The sequence below is a fragment of the Centropristis striata genome, chromosome 6 (assembly GCF_030273125.1).
Source record: "Centropristis striata isolate RG_2023a ecotype Rhode Island chromosome 6, C.striata_1.0, whole genome shotgun sequence".
In the NCBI taxonomy this organism is placed as follows: domain Eukaryota; kingdom Metazoa; phylum Chordata; class Actinopteri; order Perciformes; family Serranidae; genus Centropristis; species Centropristis striata.
Genome location: NC_081522.1, coordinates 20,633,598 through 20,652,990, shown reverse-complemented (window position 1 = coordinate 20,652,990; position 19,393 = coordinate 20,633,598). Strand labels below are relative to the sequence as shown.

The following is a 19,393-nucleotide window of genomic DNA, read 5'->3' as shown; positions in this document are numbered from 1 at the left end:
GATTTTTTTTTCAATATTGTATAATATATTAAGACTTGTGGGCACTTGAATAATTATGTATACATATATAGTAGGTTCCATTAAAAAAAATGTTTAAAAAAATTCAATTTCTTTTCTTATGACTTATGGCTTTGTAGCAGCTGCATTATACTACAACAAAGACATTTTGGGTTCTCTCTACTTTTAGCAGTAATTGTACTGTTTCAACAGAGGAGCAGGAAAAAAATGAGACCACAGTGAGTAAAGTGTGACAGAAGCAAAAAGCGCTCTGTACCTGCTTAATGTTCAGAGGGTTAAATGATAAATTCATGATTAACCTTGATCTACAAATTTGGTAAATATGCTGGTAAATATGAAAGAAAACAAATGTTTTATGCAGCAGTTAATTCAATTTAATCATAGAAGCACAAGGCATTAACATATTTGTATTTTTTTTTTATCAAATAACATTTATAAAACTATTGTGCAAAACAATGTCCTTTTAATCTTCTTGAAAGGCTCTGCACCAGTGGATAGTCATAGTCCTCTTAAATTAGGAAATATAACAAGTATGCATAATTTAAACAGCAAGTTGTAAGCTTATACACTATATATACATTTTTACACAGACCTGGATCTTAAGTGCCCCTTACTCAATGATAAAGAACAAGGCAGCTTTTACAATCAGCAAGAAAATCAATAGGCTGTACAGAGAAAACTATAAAAAACAAGCACTGAACTTTCGCTGTTTGGCAGATTCTTTTAAGGAGCGTTCCCAGGCATTTGGCTGTTTCAAGGTGTTAAAAAATGACCAGTTTGAAAAGGGCATTTTAAAATCTGGACAGGACAGAACAGGACTGTACAAATGGAACAGTTAAACTTGTTGAACATGCAGTCTACCAGCAAATCAAAAGCAAACTCACAAAAATACAAAATAAATACAATAAAGTTAATACATTTCAAGTTATTAGCTGACCTTCTAGTCGAGAGATTCACCGCGATCATGAAAGAATCTCTGTTGTCTCACATTACCAAAGGTGTACATCAAGTAAGGGAGACAACACATCAGGCTGAATATCTTTGACCTACAGTTTGTTTTAATGTGAAATAAATGTCTCTTGAAATACAGAGAAATCAGAAATGTTTATAGGCCGAATAGATGTAAACACCTTGTGCTGACATGTTTAACAGTAGTTCATGCCATCTCTTTGTGCATCACCACACTTTCAAATATTCTGGTTTTGTTTTTGTTTTTTAACAGCCGTTCTACATGTGTTTTGCAGCATGTCTACTGCTGAGAGTAATTTAGTGTTTCTCTACTTCGCTCACATACAGCAGATGGTCCTCTGGAGACTTCCCATGGCTCTTGCTGAGGTGAAGCTTGATGGCGTGCTTAGTGGCAAATTTACGGATGCAGAGCTGGCAGCGGTACACTGCCCCATTACTACTGCAGTCATCCTGTGATTGTGGAGAAAGGAAGGACTCCAGGGGCACTAGTTTCTCAGTGAGAGTGTGGGAGTCCCTGACAGTCTGTTTGGGGGACAGCTTGGCCAGGTCTCTGATTCTGAACCCTAAGTGGGCTTCCAGGTGGCATACATACGCTGCTGGGGTGCGGATCTGTGAGGCACAGTCACTACAGAAGAATATAGGCTGACCGGAGTCCAGGTTCTTGAGGAACTTGGTTCTGCCCGTCCTCCTAAGCTGGTACTTTACGTTGGCTAGCCAGTGGCTGATGGTGGTCATGGAGAGGCCTGTGAAACGGGACACGTGCATTCTTTCTTGCGGACTGAGGTCGTTGATGATGTACTTCCCCTCTGATGTTTGCCTCAGGCTCGAGGCGAAGTGGGCCTGCAGGAGGAGGAGGTGCTGGGGGTTCCAGTTAGAGTGGCGGCCTTTGCGTTTGTGGCCGTGCAGGGACGCGTCATCGTCGTCGTGAGTGGAGCCCACGATCTCGGCTTTGTCTGCGACCCGGGACCGCGAGGGCGGCTTCGGGACATGGTGGGACTGCGTCAGGTTCCTCAGCATGTCTGAGATATCCGACAGTGCGTTTTCATGCAGAGGGCTGCTGGATGTGTAGGGAGAGACAACTGTCAGCTTTGCAGGGGTAATAAGGGAGGAAGGGGAGATGGAGGAGGCTGTGGATGACGGGGTTAAGGGGGCTGAGCCTACGGAGCCTCCTCTATCGCTTTTCCCTTTTGTGAGGTCAATAGGCTGGTCGTCACTCGGCTGGCAAAAGCTATTATCAACTACACTTTCTGGCTTTTTGGTCTGTGAGGAAGGAGCGGCCACAGCAGCCCTCTCCGCCATGCTCTGGCTGAGCCTGGAGAGCAGGCTCAGGGGATCTTGGTTTGGCAAGGAGGGCTTGGCTGCTTTCCCCAAATGAATGTTCATTACTGACTGAAGAGCACTTAGAGGGTTGACAAAGGGCTGCTCTGGAGGAGTATGGCCAGTGATAATGGCGGTACTGCATCTCAGCGTAGAGGCGAGTGGGGACTTGACTGCTGTCTCTCTCTTGGGTTCTGTTGCCGGGGATGCTCTGTCGCTATGGCTTCCCCTGTCGCTATTGGCTGGGGTGGCTGCCCTCCATTCCCGAGGTGAGTCCGCCTCTCCTCCCTTATGTGACTCCCCAGCCTCGCTGCTACACGGTGAGAGGTGGTTCTCCATCTTTGGAGACATCTGCTTCACCCTCTGCTCTACTTTTGCTACTTTTTCAGTCACTTTTTTCACTAAATCTTCCATTGCCTGGAAGTTGTTGCTGGGGAAAGGGGAGGACTGGCTAAGTGGCGGGGAAATGAGGGGCTGGTTCTTGGCGAGGGAGGACAACGCTCCATCCCCTCCGTTGAACAAGAACTTTATTGGGGAATTCTTTTCCATGCTGCCTGGTTGTAGCTTGAGGGCACTGGGGAACTGGTAGGCAGCATGGATGCTTGGATATCCTCCCCAACTTGGATTCCCACTCTGCGCCTTGTTGATAGCTGATGTCACAGTGTTTTCCAGTGATTTCAGAATATCAAACCCCCCTTTGGGGCTCTCCTTCAGGTCCTCTTCAGTCAGATAGCTATACTTTGAGATGTCATACTTTTCCTCCTTCTCACCATCCTCCTCCTTCCCAACCAAAGCTCCAACTTGCTTTTCATTTCCAACAACCTCTTGCTGAGTGCACTCCTCCTCTTCCTCCTCCTTTTTGATCTCTTTAAGAGGAGGGGAGGTAGCGGGGGGAGTCGTGGTTTGAAGAGGTGGAGGCGAGAAGGTGGAGGGAGCGAGTGGTACAGACTGGACCCTCTGTTCAGTAGGTGTGGTAACCCTCACAGGGTTGGGGGAGGTGGCCTCAGGAAGTGTTTTGATTCTCTTCCCCACAGAGCTGGTCACCCTCAGGAAGTGTCCTGTCACCATCATGTGGGTTCTCAGCTCTTGCAGTGTATTATGGGAACTCCCACACTCCATACACTTGAGGATCTGAAATTTGTTGGATTCAAACTGCCATGTGTAGCTGGCGCCATTCTGGTGGCCGTAGCGGTTATTAGCAGTGGTGTAAGGGCTAGATGAGTGTTTCTGTGAGGCTTCGCTCAGCTCCGCCTGTTGGTGCTTAGATTTGGGGGTTCCTTCTCTAGAACGCGGTGAGGCAGTGAGGTCCAACCCCACGAGTCCCCTTTTCTTCGAAGACATGATTTTGGCTGCCACGGGGGCCATGGGCTCCTTCAGAGGCACTTTCTGGTAGTGTTTGGTCTTGATCATGTGGACGCTGAGGTCCTGGAGCGATTCGAAGGAGTGGCCGCAGTACATGCACTTCAACACTTTCTGGGCATCCTCCTTCCCTTCCATCTCCATCAGGGACCGCTTACGTGGTTTAGACCAGCGCTTTGCGCCACTGCCTGCCCTGTCCTGGTTGTCATCGCGGTAGTGGCCTGTATCATTCATGTGAACTGTCAGCTCCACCAGGGTGTCATAAGCAGCACTACAGCCCTTACAGCGGAATTTGCTGGCCCCAGTGAAGATTGAGCCAAACAGCTTTGGGTTTTGCCTGTGGAGCTGGACTGTACTAAAGAGGCTGGGCTCAGACTGAGCAGGGTGACGGCTCTGGGGAGGATGCTGTTGTAGTGTCTTTGCCACAGCAGACTGGTGCCAGTCATAGCTACCACTGCTGCAGCTGCTACTGCTGCTAGTGCTGTTGCTGCGAGCCGGCTTCTCTGTGGAAGCCGACGTCTGTGCCTGTGGCGGTGTGGAATTAAAGTTCAGTGGTGACCACAAGGGGCTGGTCAGGAAGCTGGAGTAGATAACCTTCATTTGTTCTAAGGTGTCCATGCCTATGGGAGGTGTTTTAGTGCCACCATTCAGAGGTTCTTGGACCAAGTTGCCCTCGGCCTTTCTGGAGGGGCTCTCAAAGTCTGAGAGACGGTCACTGGTCTCACTCGCGTGCGACTCACTGTCCATCTCTTGTCCTGAGAGCTCTGCCGCTCCAGCTGATTCCTGGTCACATGCCTGCTCCTTGGCGCTTTGCTCCACAAACTCATCTTTCATGGGAAGGTCATCCTTCGGGGCCGAGGGCAGGTCGTCTGCTTCCGCCTCCTCATCCTCCACAGTGTGCTCTGTCAGCTCCTCGGGAGAATAGGCTGCAAGGAGAATGGAGACAAAGAGAGAAAGAAAGAGATGAGTTAAATTGCAGGGAGTGAACACGCTATGTTAGAATAACTGGAGAAAAAGTTTCCCTGCTATGTGTGCCCGAGGACTCCCAGGGATAAATGAGCCATCTGTGTGGGAGCCTTTAAAGCTGAGCTGAGAAATTACAGTCATCCCATTTCACCTCATCAACCGTTGAGGTGTTATTTTCCTCTAGGCGAGCCTGTATTTATATACTACCCCAGCCACACGGAACTTATGCCTCCCCTCTTTTCACTCCTTCTATTGGAGGAAAACAAAAAAGAAATATCTTGGCAAAAACATAATGCGCCATTTTATTTATCTCAGGGCGCAACAGCTTGAAATGAAAACTAAATCTGAAATTAATGAAGCCCAATCTCACTGTGGCATTCTCCTCTGGGGTAATAAATGAGTTGGATCAACCTCCATCTGTCAGTTAATATGTCTGACGCCTCTTCATCTGCCTCTTCTCTGATTACACACACATACATACAGACACACACACACACACACAGACACACACACACACACATATGCGCACACAGACAAAGAGCATAACTTGAAGAATATCAAGAGAAGGGGTGTCAGAATTTTCTTTGACGTGTTGAATAGACATCCTACAGTGTCATGTGGACTGGAGTGAGTTCATTAGCTTCTTAATATGTAGAAGATAGTCAATACTCTGGGCTCAAGCTGCATTCTTAAAAGCAAATAAACCAGTCCAAACAGGTGTTGAATGTCATGCAAACACAATACAAATACATTTCACTGATCATAAAAAAAAGAAATGAACAAAATAAAAGGAGGGAGAAAATGAGGCTGAGGGAAGAGAGGGAGGAAGAGGACGAGGTGAGAATGACGAGCGTCAACATGATGGCAATGCATAAGTGATCTGTCACTTTGCATGTTGGCGCCCACTGCTTACATGGAGAGAGATGATACGTGTGTGTGTGTGTGTGTGTGTGTGTTCTGCTTGGCCCTGTGCACACAAATACATATAAACTCCTGTATCCACCCACCCAAGCCGACTCACCCACCATTCACCCCCTTCTTCCGCAGAGTCACCATGCCCCCTCCCTCATTTCCTGTCCACCTCACTCACCAAACCGCTCAACTTAAGGAAAAACAAATAATCTCTGAAAATAGCGATGGCCCATGGACAGGTCTGCGGCCGTTTGGACAATATCGTAAACTAAGACAAATGCCACAGAAAGAAGCTATAGGTGTAGGATTTAATAGTTTGGGCACTCATACAGTCCAGCTTGGGCATGTATACACAAACAGGCACACACACACACGCACACACACACACTGTGACTAAATCCTTCATTCCCCCCACCTCCCCACACGCTCACGTCCAGTCTAAACAAAAATGTCATAGCTGAAATAACTCTCATTTCCAGTGCTAACAGCCAATCTCTAGGCAGCCATGCGGCTGGCGCTGGTCTGATTTGGGCCCTGGGGGCACAGTCAGCAGGCAGCCCCACTGAGAGGCCAGCCTAATGGAGACCTGGCAGGTGCAGCCCACTCTCCGTCCTCCCGGAGATTTGGTTTGTCACTGGGTATCCATTACCTGCCATTCTCCGCTGATAGGCCCCGACAGCCCTGATCAAAAGATGTCGTCGGGCCCCAGTCCGCTTGGCAGTCAGTGGCATGTCGTTTGTAAAAAAGGCCAAGCAGGGTGTAAATAAAATGACATGATCACTTCCCCGGCCCCTCATGTTCTGGACACAATTATGATAATGTGGTTGCGGAGGGGAAGGAGGGGTCTGGGAGGATGGCGAAGAGGACGAGGAGGTAAATCGCTCACGCTCGGCCAAACATCTCACTGCTACCACTGCTATCGCCACTACCCACACCCTCCTTACTTTCTCTTCCGCTTCTCCTCTGGAAGGTATTTCGTGTCAGACTCTCATTTGAAAGAGGAAATCCAGCCAGGATGAGGTAGTTAATGTGTTTGTGTCCTGACCAGCTGGTCACGGATGTCAGCTTGCATCAGGCGAGCCTGGCACGCCGCTTGACCAAGTTGTCAGGTCACCTTTCTCTTATTCCACATATTTCTTCACATTGTCTAGCTATTTCATCAAACCATTGCCATATCCAATTTCACGTCTTGTTATCACATTCGTAAACCTTCCCAGGGATCTCTCTCAGTGCCTTAACTCGCTAGTAAATGTTTTACATTTCATACTAATAGAGCTGCGGCCCTATAGGTTATTGTTCATTTGTCGTTAAGCCTTGATAGCACAGAGAGGGGGAGAGAAGTCTAAAAGGACCGGCTATAAAACCTACAGAGTCTAGCCATGCTCCCAGGCAATTTAAAATGCAAAACAAAAACCATTATGTCTGAGCACTATCTGTTAATTTAATCCCCAATGACTGATAATCCATCACACAGGGCGACAACCACATCCAATTATTCTCCCTGGCTTGACTGACAACAGAGGTGATTTATCAAGCTAATAAAAGGTGATGGGAGTATAGAGGCGCCCTTAGAATAAAAAAAGAGGATTATGAATACAACAATACTCTTGGATTGCAGTCTTAACTAATATCTAAGCATATGGTGTTGGGCCAATGTATGAGTTTTCCTAGTGAGTGTGTGTGTGGATGTGAAAGGGAAGAGTGTGTGTGTGTTCATGTTATGATAAAGTGAGCTGATGCCATGTGGGGGAAAGACAAGAATCATTAGGTTCCATGATTGATTCCTTAGGGTGGGGGTGGGGGGTGGGTGAAGGAGGGGTGCACTTTCACACAATCAACATCTCAGTCACGGCTCGCACAGAAATAGCAATAACACATTCACGCAAACACAAAAAGCTGCAGAAAAGAAGTCTCACATGCAGGAACACAAACTTCACCTTAACATACGCATCCTCAAATACACCCCCACGTAATTATAAATAAAGCTAGTCAGTCAGTTATGACACTACCCCCCCCCCCCCCTCCCCAAACACACAAACACACTCGTGCACGCACGTAGATGCAAGCGATGAGGAAAGACAGTGACATCTTGGCATGCAGGAGGCATTCCTGTGGAGTATCATTTTCATAAACATAAGGGCCGCAGACGAGGAGGGAGAGATCATCTGATAGAAATACTGCAGTGCTGCTCTGACGATCAGGAACAACAGACAGGGCAGGGACAGGGGGTGATTAAGCAGGAAGGTGCTGTGGCTGCCTCTAAAGCAGAGCCTCTCAGTGTCTCTCTCTCTGTCTCCTTCCCTCTGTCCCATGGGCTGTTTCTCCTCGAGTGCTGCTGAAAGCACTGTCTGTTTTTTGATGCTGCATTTTAAATAGGCCTTGTATGCAAGAGTGATAATATGAAGACCTAAAATAAAAAAATAAATAAAAAATCAATCATGTGTTTCTCAAGTGGAAATCTATGCACTCCGTTCTTTGTTAGATTATCGCAGCTCGAATCAGCAAATACGTCTGACATCTTTGAGAAAAGCTCAGTCCCATTTGTCTTCATCATGCTGCTACGAAGTAGGGTTTGCAATTATTAAAAAAAAAAAAAAAAAAAAAAAGGTTATTTTGGTCAATAATGATTTCACGCTTATTTAACGCGATTACTCATTGACTTGGGAAATATTCTTTTTTTTTTCTTGAAATATGGATTTCTTTAAACTTAAAAATAATTAAACTGACCATCGTATAAAATGGAAAATAATCAGATAAATAAATAAAAACAAATATATATATATATAGACACACACACACACACACACACACACACATACATTTGAATAACTAATGAAATACATTAGATAAACATAAAGATAAAATATGTTGTAGTAGTGCAATTTCACAACCTACTAAAAACAATCATAATATTTTAATATAATCCTGATTCATTAAATGTTGGGACATCTTGAAAAAAATGTATAAAAACAGAATTCAATGGTTTGATTGCAATAGAAAGACATGATATCTAATAGTGAAACTTATTTTGTTAATATATACACTCATTCTGAATTTGCATTTCATTCTATTGCATTCTATTTTTATTTACATTTTACACAGCGTCCAAACGTTTTTGGACCCGGGGTAGGACACTATATTCAACATATTCAAGGCAGTAACTTGTGGAAAACCACTGTGGAAGGGGTACACTGGATTTATAACACAAGAAAAAAAAATTTGAGAAGAAGAATCGTTTTATCTTGATTTTCTTAAAATGTTTTTATTTTTTATTTATTTGATTAATCGTCCAACTCTGCTACTAAATCATGTCCCTTTTCTTCAATCTGTCCCTTGAAGACCACAGTGCATATTCCTGGTCTGGCCTCCACAGCTGGGAAAACAGTCTGGGAGCCAGATCACACCCAACAGCAGTGAGGTAAACAGGATGTGTCATTAAAACCTCTACCTGTGTCTGACTCTCATGCTTAAATGAGTGCTTGGTTTCTGAAGAAAAAAAAAAGGGACAACCTTGCTCCAGGCTTTCTGATATAGAAAAAAGGGTGAGTCCTTTGAGCGGTCATCATGAGTACAATATTTCATCTGTGCTTTTTTACGCTAGGAAATAGCATAGAAGGCAGATGTCTGTATATTGTGGTAAAAATATATTCACTTTATTTCTCTCTCTGAAATCGTTGCGCAAAAATATGACGTAAAGAGGAACTGCTTAAATTCACACAAATGTAAAATAACGTGCTACTTTCTTCATAAACTAACGCAATGTATAATGTTAATTCAGTGTGTACATTTTTGTTCATTTGTTCAAGAAATAAGAATGCTTAACTTAACATCTTATGGTGATTTATGAGAAAATAAAATGGAAACCAAAGCAACAGCATTGCATAGGTGCCATAGGTTGATTAGCTCTTCTTCATATCTATAATTACTGCACATACAGAGACCTGTACCTTGCACAAAAGCACAACAGGGATATAGGGAGGGGAACGGAAATTGTCTTCATGGGTGGTCCCTTATAGCTTATCGTTTGGATTAAAAAAGGCTTTATGGTGTTCAAAGACAAAAATAATAATAAAGCAACAGGAAAAAAGAAAGCACAGAGATTGCGGTCTATTGTTTATGGTTTAATACATTAAACAACAATGCATGATAATAGGATTTTGTCCTGAGCTGCATGAAAAAAGATAACATATAAATAAAGTTTATTACTATTATAATGCAGTTGGAGAACGGAGCATGTTAGATTCAGTTGCTAAGACCTTTGATCACGCTGGTCGAGATATTTGAAGCCAGTCCGTGATCGGATAAGGGGGCTCCGGGAGGAGAGAGTTAAACTGTGTCACAACATGACGAGTGTTTCTTGACATGTGTACAGTATTTCAACCGGACCTTGACGCCCTTAAACCAACACGGCCCCTCAGCAGGGGGCTCATACCGACAGGAAACAGCTCCAGAACGCTACAGGACAGGAAGTCACCTCAGTCTCAATCAAAAAAAAATCCCACAAACCACCGACTTCCACTCACTCTCTCAAGTTTCCCAGCAGCCTAAAACTCTTTAAATAGATTAGAATAATTTAGTCCAAAACAGCCCCATTCTGTCAAAATAGCAGCAGATCAGTAACATACCTAAAATGCCTTTCTGTTGCACACATTTGTCAAAGCAACACACTCAATCAAACTTAGTTCTCTCCCTCCTTTCCCTTTGATCCTTACAGGCTGGCTCAAAGTCCCACGAGAAAATATGTAACAGGTGATCTGCGGCTATTTGAAAAATTAACAAGTCCTGACATAATTCGCTTTTTTAGGATGTGACCGGAGAAAGCCATCTTGTGCTATTTGATTTTTAATACAAAACTCTGCTGCTACGGTGCATTTTGCTTGTACAGGCTATCATGTTACAAGCGATGGTGGATGTCTTTGTCAGTTGTTTTTTTATTTGTGTGTGTTCTCTACCCCCTGATGGCATTGTGAATACATTGTGTCCGCTGATTGTAGTGCAGGATGTGTGATATGGGAGATGGGAAAAACAGAGAGATCATTCTGGCCCCAGGCAAAGCTTAGGGCTGAACCTTGTCAATGCACATAAGAGGAGAGAGAGAGAGAGAGAGAGAGAGAGAGACTGAATAGATTCAGACCTCGGCTGATTGTTGTGTTATGAGTGGACCTCAAAGCTGCCAGCTACACGTACAGACCTCCAAGACCTGAAAATTCATCTCGTTTATCTGACGAGACCAGCCACAAACACATAAAAGCCTCCCGTTACTAACTCGAACGAAGAGGAGAATGAGGTGACTCATAGTCCCAGTTTTAAACTTGACACAGCCACAATAAGCGATAAAAAAAAGGCAAACAAAAAAACAACACAAACAGCCTCCACAGGTGCAGAACCAAGGGCACTTATAAGGATCGAGATGCCAAGGGAAGGCTGTGTTCCACTCCGACATGCACACAGAGCCTGTCTGGTCTGATGATATGTAGTCAGGCGGACTTCCTTAAACTATCCCACATCTCTGCCTCCTTCTCTCCATCACTCTTTCTCTAGGCCGGGCAATACTCAAGCAAAGCTCCACGAAGCAGAACTGCTGTTTATTTGCTCATTCCTCCAACTGTTTAGGCGTCATATAAAAATGTTATTAAAAGGTCACCAGGCTGTGTGAACATATTACTCTTCAGCTTTTTTTTTTTCATAGGGACACAAGAATGCATGAATTATTCAAAATATGACTTTTCAACACACTTACAAGCAGCAAATCCAACAGGGTTTATACAATCCATTTAAAGCCAATAATCCAAACTGTTTGACAGTCAAACTTAAAGGGGACATATTATTCTCATTTTCAGGTTTATTTTTGAATTTTGTTTCTACTAGTACATGTTTAAATGCTTTTAAAAAAAACATTTTTCTCATACTGTCCGTCTGAATATAGCTGTATTCATCCTCTGTCTGAAACGCTCCGATTTAGCGACTGTCTCTTTAAATCCCACTGAAATAGCCAACTCTGCTCTGATTGGTCAGCATTTCTGGATCCTCTGCATCTGCACCATCATTGGGAATTACCTGCCTGGGAATTACTGTATTGGCACTTTCTGTATATACAGTATAATTGTGACATAACAGCCTTACACAAGTCCTGATCATTTCTGTTACACGATAAACATTTAAAAACTTGCACAGTATTTATATAGTAATTATACCTGCTTTATAATAAAAAAGACTCTCACTTTTTACAATATATGCTTAAATCACACCGTATACTGTTATCAGTTTAAGAGGTTCATAATTGTTTGCACCTCCAAAGTAATTGTTTCCATGAACTGGTTTAAACCAAATCTTTTTAAAAGCTGTCTGATCTACTCAAGTTTTCATTGTCATGCCGACCCAAACTGTCAGTTAATCATGCATGTCAAGGCAGAGTGTACAGGTGTCAGATGTTTTGATGTTGTTGTGTCATTGCCTCTCAAAAAGTAGGTTAGGTAAAATGTTATCAAGACATATTGACATGACTAAACCTGCAGAGATGGGGACTAAAAAGTTTTCTTTGAAGTATAAACAGTTATACTGTAACACAGCATTTCCCTTGCATGGCACCGCATGGCTCGATTCAGGTCGACTCCCTATGATTTCCAAGTTTTGGATAGTACCTGGTACTTTTTTGGTACCTAATTGGAATTAGAAGCTGGACTTAAAACACTGAGAGAATTCTAACTTTTGCAACACTAAACATCCTGTAATAACCCATAATTTTTTAAATAACCAAGCAACTGTCAATATAGGCCGCTGCTTTTTTATTCACTCAAAAATGTTTTGAAAAAAAATGGCAGCCCACAAAACTACAGCATACACTACAATGCACAATTGATAAAATGGAGATGTTCCTTTGTTTGGTTGGCGATGAAGGATCAGCTATAAATCCTGCCTATTCTACGTTTGTTGTATCTGCAGTAGAAAACAAAATAGAGAAAGGTGATGCGGTAAAAAAAGCAAGTTGAGTCGAGTCAAGTCGAGCCAAACCATGCACTGGAAATGAGGCATAAATCTTGAGTAAAGAGCCGACACTACGTCAGGAGCTCAAACTGGGGCTACAGTTGAGAATAAGGGATGGGTTCGGGGATTAAGTTTGCGGCTTGAAGCTGGATCTGAAACTGGGACTGTGTTTAAAGTTGAATCAGGGGGTAAAGGGAATAAAGTCGGGGCTTGGGAGTGGGATGACCAAACCCCTCTCACAACGCACAGCTGCTGCCATGATCGCCTAGCAACGAGGAGGTGATGGACGCAGCCTGAAGATGGATGGCCACCATAAATCACAGTAGTGAGTAGGAGGAGGAGGAGGTAGGAGACAGACAGAGGGAACAAGAGGAGGACGAAAAACAAAACAACTGTTATTTTTTTCTCCCCTTCTCTGTTGCAGCGGCAGAGCTGGCCTTGCCTTGACCTCTCACTGTACTCTTTTATTCATGATTGTTGGGGAACGACGCGGGGCTGGGGACTCTTCTGGGCAAAGCTTAATGGAAACTTGTAGGTAATCATTACAGTCAGTTACACTGGATCCAATGGATCATTTTATAATGTACCATTGCAATAAACTGCATTGAGGCGTCTACGTGCCCCTCAGTGTCTAGAGTTTTTTTTTCAGGATTCCACTAACTTTTTAAAGATGATAATAATGATAGACGATACCTTTCATAAAGCAACCCTCCAGGCAAGGCAATCTGGGTAGTGTAGTTGCGGGATAAACATCCCTGGGCTATCTGATTATGGCCTACTGCTGCGGCACTGGTGTCTAGTAACACTCAGAGAGAGCGCTCAGCCATCCATCACACAGTGAGTGTCTGTCTAAGGCTTTCCACCCTGCTTCTTCTCGTCCTGGCTCTCCAGTTACAGCCATACACGGCCGGCCTAAATAATATTCTTCATGATAAATGGCACTATAAGCCTGGTATCCATCATTAATCTGATTTTTAAAGAAGCATCCATCTTGGAGAGAGCCTGTTAGGGCCACGGGGGAGCAGAGCAGCTCGGGTTCATTTAAAGGCCAGGCTGCTGCATGAGTGATACCTGTCAGCCCTGCTCATCAGGGAGCAGCACGCACACACACATACACACACTCGTACGGCATTAAGCATTGACGCCATATGGCCGCATGTGCACGCGCACACACATACACCTCTACGGCGCCCCTACGCATGTTCGCAGTGCATATATTACGAGTAAACAACACCAACACACTTGTCGGACTTTGTGTACTCACAAAGCATATTTCTCCTCTTCATTCAGTCATCTAGACGTGTCATGGAGGAACATTCTGTCACTCATCAAAACACAACTCGGTGTAACTCAATCCTCCCTGTCATCTCGAAAAAATCTTCCCTCCCAAACGCTTCTCCTCAAGGGTTTCAGGAAAACCCACTCTTCCCTGGAAAAACTCTCACACACACAAATGACACTCTCTTTTCCCAGCTATCCACTCCCCGGTCCCTCTCCACTGACTCTGCACCTCATTCTCCCAGTCCTCTCCTTCTCTTTGTTTCTCTCAGTTCCACTCTCTGTCTTGTTTTCCCCTCTTTCACTCTCTCTTTCTCTTCCTCTCTGCCCCCTATCCACCTCCCCTTCTCTGTGTGTCTGGTAAAGCCTGTTTGATAAATGACACACGTCACCGTGTCAGAAGCGAAGGGTGGGTCAGTGATAAATGACTCTGTTGAAAAGGAAATCGGCTCTCTGGCATGGCCGGGCTATTCTCCTCCTGGATTGGGTTTCAGGACCCCTGAAGACCGGAGCAGCTCAGTTTCCCCCGAAAAGAGCACACATCCCACCAGGCTCTGACGCTCGCTGCTACCTCTGGGAGGGGTGGGAGACGGGGGGGCGGGTGGGTGGGAGGTGGGGTTGGAGGGATCCAGCCTGTCCCAATTGTCGCTACAGTGCAGCTGCATCTATCACAACAGCGGTGGGACTATTTTTACAAAGCCTCCGACTCAGTGCCCAGACAGCAGTCCCGGTTGAAAACCTCGGCTGAAAGCACACTGAAAGCTGAAAGGGGAAGAGTGGATGGCTAACGGTTTTCTATTTGTGACACTACTACAGCACTTATACTCCTCTTTCTCTCCCAAAGCCCAACCCTATGGCTTGACATCTGCCAAGTGTGTGTTAAAAAGGAGAGAAGGCCCATTTCACCGCCCCCGCTCTTCTTCTCCTCATCGTCCCCACCACCGGCACCTCCTCCTCCTCCTCTTCCTCCCCCTCTGCCCTCTTTCTCTCTCCCTCTTACACTGTCTCTTTCACTCACTTGCTGGCAGGGTGGCACTGTTATCATTACACAGGCAGGATTTATGGAGTCAGGGCCTATGGCAAAAACAAAAAGGCATCTGTCAATACCTGTGGGAAACACTCTGTCAAGCCTTCTACTGGTGCTCACAGCCTCATTAGGTATGCACTTATCAGACACATAGATCACAGACGTGACTCAACCTCACCGGAATCCAGCCACAGGACTTTCATTAGCAACGGGGCCTGCAAGGCCAAAACATTTGCCGCGCTCACACCTGCAAACAACGCCAGCGGAGGCGTATTGTTGTTAAAGCTTGCTAACGCTGTCAGCCCGTATGTCGGCCGAACAATTACGTCCCAACTCTTGCTCCCCCGCTGCTTCCGTAAGGGCATGCTTTTCACACATAAACAGGAAAGCAGACAGATATAAAAACAGCTTACTTCATTTCACTTGCTGTGTTTACAACCCAGTCACAACATGTGCGCATGTGTTGGCAATGTGTGCTCGTATCTTTACTACAGTGCATGTTTGTGTGTTGTGTTTCTAACTTGGAATATGCACGTAGGTGGCGTGCAAAGACAGAGAAGGCAAGATATGAAGAAACTGAGCAACGTAGATGGGGCTAAAGAGCTGTGAGAACTACGGCCTGACCCCAGCAGGTGGTCTACAGTTACAATTCCTTTCGTCTGTATCACAAGCCAAACTGCACGCACACACACACATTCAAAGCCAACAAATCAGAAAGTGCACACCCACTGATTTCAGCGCACACACTCACAGACGGACATGAGTGATGGCTGCCAGTCTGGCAACTATAATCCTGACCCTGCAGAAAGAAGAGACTGTTGCTGTGGAGCCCGGTCCAAATCAGACTAGCACCCTCTCCTTCTGAGTCAGACTCTCTTCAACACACGATCAGATCCCAGGTTTTGACATGACCTGACAGTGCTCTGACACATGCAACACTCTGGACACACAATGACACTATTCTGCAGACATACTGTACAGGTTAGACATTCCCCTGAAATAGCTGCGTCATTGCCTAAACGTTGTCGACTTCCTGTTAAGTTTGTGAGTATTTCAACTTTCCGCAGCCGTTTCAACAGCTTCAGGCCTCTGGTTTGCGGCGAAGCTAATCGCCAGCCATGAAGGAAGTAGGTCTGTATTTCCACAGCTGGGAGAGTCTCTTTCTCATGTTTGCTCGGCTGTTTACGTGGCCAGCTGCCCTCGGTTGTTAAGAGCACTCAGACCTGACCCAGGTAGGCAGGCCCATTTGTCACCTGCAGCGGAAAATTGAGTTACAGCACAACCAAAGGCGAGCGGCTCTGTGTAATATCAAGTTGATTACATCAAAGTGGTGGCAAACCTCATTGGGCTGGGCACCCCGAGCTTGTCATCTCCAATCACAGGGCCTGTCAGGACTCCATCAGCCTCACGGCTAATTGGACCAACGCTAATGAAGCAGGCAAAACAAGTTTTGTACTGTGGAGAGAGAAACCCTCTCAGACAGAGGAAGGAAAGGAAGAGAGGGAGAAGCTGAGAGAGAGTGTGTGTTGGAGAGACAATGAGAGAGCAAAGCAGGGTGGGTGTGTGTGTGTACGTGGAGGGGAGGGGGGGGGGGGGGGGGTAGATTTTTCATGCAAGTCTCAAGGTTGCAGTGGGCTGACTCTCCCCCTAAGTCCCTAATCAAGGCCCATCATCTGTCATCCTTTTCTTTGCTCTCTCTATCACCATGCTCTGTGCTGCAATCAATTCATCATCACCCTTTGTGTGCCACTGAACAGTTGACAACTTTATAACTTGCAGCTGCACGGGCTGACTGACAGGGGTGGAAGGGGAGCATGAAAAAATGAAGAAATGAATAGATGAATGAATGAACAAAGAAGCGTGGTTTCAGGGAGAAAAAGTTGTTTTCTAAAAACACAAAACGATCTATATTACAGCCTTTTATTCCCTTTCGTCAACAGAGAAACAGCAGTGTAGCAGGGAGGAGAGAGGAGAGGAGGAGATGAGAAAAAAAAAACATCCTTCTCACTGATCTGAAATCAGAAAGCTTTCAGTCATTCTTTATGTGCTCCCCGCGGCCACTCTGAGCCAGTGAGCATGTACATTAGGCTGGGGCATTTTGATGAAATAAAAGCCCAGGCCAGCTTATGGCTAAACAGAATGGGAGCACTCACTCAGCCTGTCTCTGATTGACCATTAAAGCCATTGATGAATGGGCCTGTCAGGGGAGAGACAATTAAATCAAACATGAAACAAAGCCGTTGTGACGGCCCGGTCTGACAGAGCAAACCCATTCCTCCCCTCCATTACATAGCACACGGCTCCTTTTACAACCTCTAACCCACTCCTCCCGCCTCCTCTACCCACTGTGTGTGTGTGTGTGTGTGTGTGTGTGTGTGTTCAAAGTGAACAAGTGAGCATGTGCACATGGGAGTGTGATGTTCTCTGCTGGAAGTGTGCACGTCTGTTTGTGTGTGTGATGTCTCACTGTGAAACCACTTTGTCCCCCCCCCCCCCTTCTTTCACTTTTTCGTGAGTCAGTTGACCATCAGAGAGAGAGAGAGAGAGAGAGCGAGAGAGAGAGAGTGTGTGTGTGTGTGTGTGTGTGTGCATGTGTGTATGAGTGAGGGTAAAAAGTACACAGGGCCTTTCAAAGTGGTTTAAACGTGACGTCAGGGGCCTGCAGCACATGGTGGGAAGTGATTTTCTGATGCAAATCGGGAAGGATCAGATCAAAGCCGCATGACAGCCAATCAATCAACCGTCAAATCAGACATGGCAACTGTCGATTATGGCTCCTTCCAGCCCACGAAACCCCATTGTCTGCTCTCAAATTGTTTATCTTATCCCAAGAAAAGAAGAAAAAAAAGCTCAGAGGTAGGGCTCTTTTCCCAGCTTGTGCAAAAGAAGTTATGCGCTCGGATCAAATGCGCACAAAGCCCTTATGTCCCCCCTTATGGCACGCCTCGGGCACTCACCGTCAAGAAAACACTGCTTATTTCCACAAGGTTTACTCTTACACATCAAAGGTAGGTGGCAGTTTAGATCGAAAAACTGTCAGGGATTTAAGTTGGGAACAATAGGAAGCGAAAGTTTACAGCAGGCAACTCATCCGACAGGACTACAGTAGCTGCACAGCGTGGAGAGCGAAAACGCACGATCACAGTATACAAACTGTACATCCGCCTTGATAAAAGGAACAGTTTCTATGAGGTCTCACAAGAGTAGCCAAGAGTGACAAGGCGGATCGTTAGAGAGGGAGAGAGGGAGAGAGGGAGAGAAAAAACATAAAGTGGAAACGGAAATGCAGTGACTGTAAAGTGAGCTCTACAAAACAAAGGTAACATCCGCAGTTTTATGATAGTAAATCTTCTGATTTTACGCACATTAGAATAGGATACACATACCTGCTGCGCGCTTGGGTGCTTCTTGTTTCCTCCGCGGCATTTTTTATGTGGGGTTTTCCGTGAAACTCTTCTTTTTTAAATTTAATATACCCCCTCGCCGTATCCGGGAAGATCCACCTCTACTCAAAAAAGATTCACGCCTTCGTGTAGTAGACTGCACAACATCGGGGAGTCCGATGGAAAGAAAAACTAAAAAGCATCGTTACGGATTAGCAGCGTGCGGGAAAAGTCAGCGGAAAAATAAATAAACGAGGTTGGAGGGGAGATAATATTTTTTTCTGTGCGTGTGTGATCGCGTTAAGAATGTCAGCGGTGATAGCCAGCGTCCACCTCGGCTGCCTGGTCTGGCAACAGGCAAAGTTGAGGGATAAGAGAGATGATCGCGTCACTCACAGCAGGAGAATGGGCAAACCCACCGCTCCGTTAACTCTTTACTTCTCAGAGAGGGGCGGACACCACGCGCGAGTGTCCTCCCACCTCTGCTTTTCATGTGAATCACAGCTCATGAGCTATTAGTTGATTGTTACAACACAGCAGGCTGATCATTACTAACAAAACCGCAAACAATCTGAATAATAATATTCCAATAATGTCACCAGATGTAGGCCTACGTCATCATAACTGAATGTATCACATTTTTAGTTTTAATCTCTCACGGTAATATTCCTATGGAAATATGACTTACTTCTGCTTATTAATACTATTGGCCTTTTAAAACTCTTTTAATAGATTATAATTGACATTCTGGTGACAAAACGCTTTTGTTGCAGGGTTTGCATCCTATGCAAAACAGCCACTAAAAATATTTTATTCAATGTCACACATTTTCAAAGCCTTTGTTCTGTTTCATGATAATAATTAGATTTGACTTGTTTTGTGCAATAACAATTTTTAGCGCTCTCAGTGATGCCCATGTCTGTAATGCATTATAAACATACTTATAATGTGTTGCTAATAAAAACAATATATAATTATATTTATAAGCACTCTTTAATATTCATAATGCGTTAAAACAGCAATCATAACAAATTATAAAGCAGTTTATAATGATTTTTAAGGTTCAGTATCATAATACTAATTGCTGGTCACTCACTGACGTTTTTGCAAGGACCATAGTGTATTATAATGTTCATTATGATTTTATAACGTATTATAATCACTTTATAATGCTTTATAA

The 19,393-nt window shown here is 44.7% G+C and overlaps 1 protein-coding gene across 1 annotated transcript; it reads right to left on the bottom strand.

Moving 5' to 3' along the window:
* Positions 1 to 369: 369 nt before the first annotated feature.
* Positions 370 to 18,545, bottom strand: tshz3a (teashirt zinc finger homeobox 3a). Its single transcript, XM_059336109.1, has 2 exons — positions 18,217 to 18,545; positions 370 to 4,589 (listed from the first exon to the last, which is right to left on the bottom strand). The coding sequence occupies exons 1-2, from the start codon at positions 18,254 to 18,256 to the stop codon at positions 1,285 to 1,287; spliced, it is 3,345 nt and encodes a 1,114-aa protein (XP_059192092.1). The 5' UTR covers positions 18,257 to 18,545; the 3' UTR covers positions 370 to 1,284.
* Between the last annotated feature and the right edge of the window lie 848 nt (positions 18,546 to 19,393).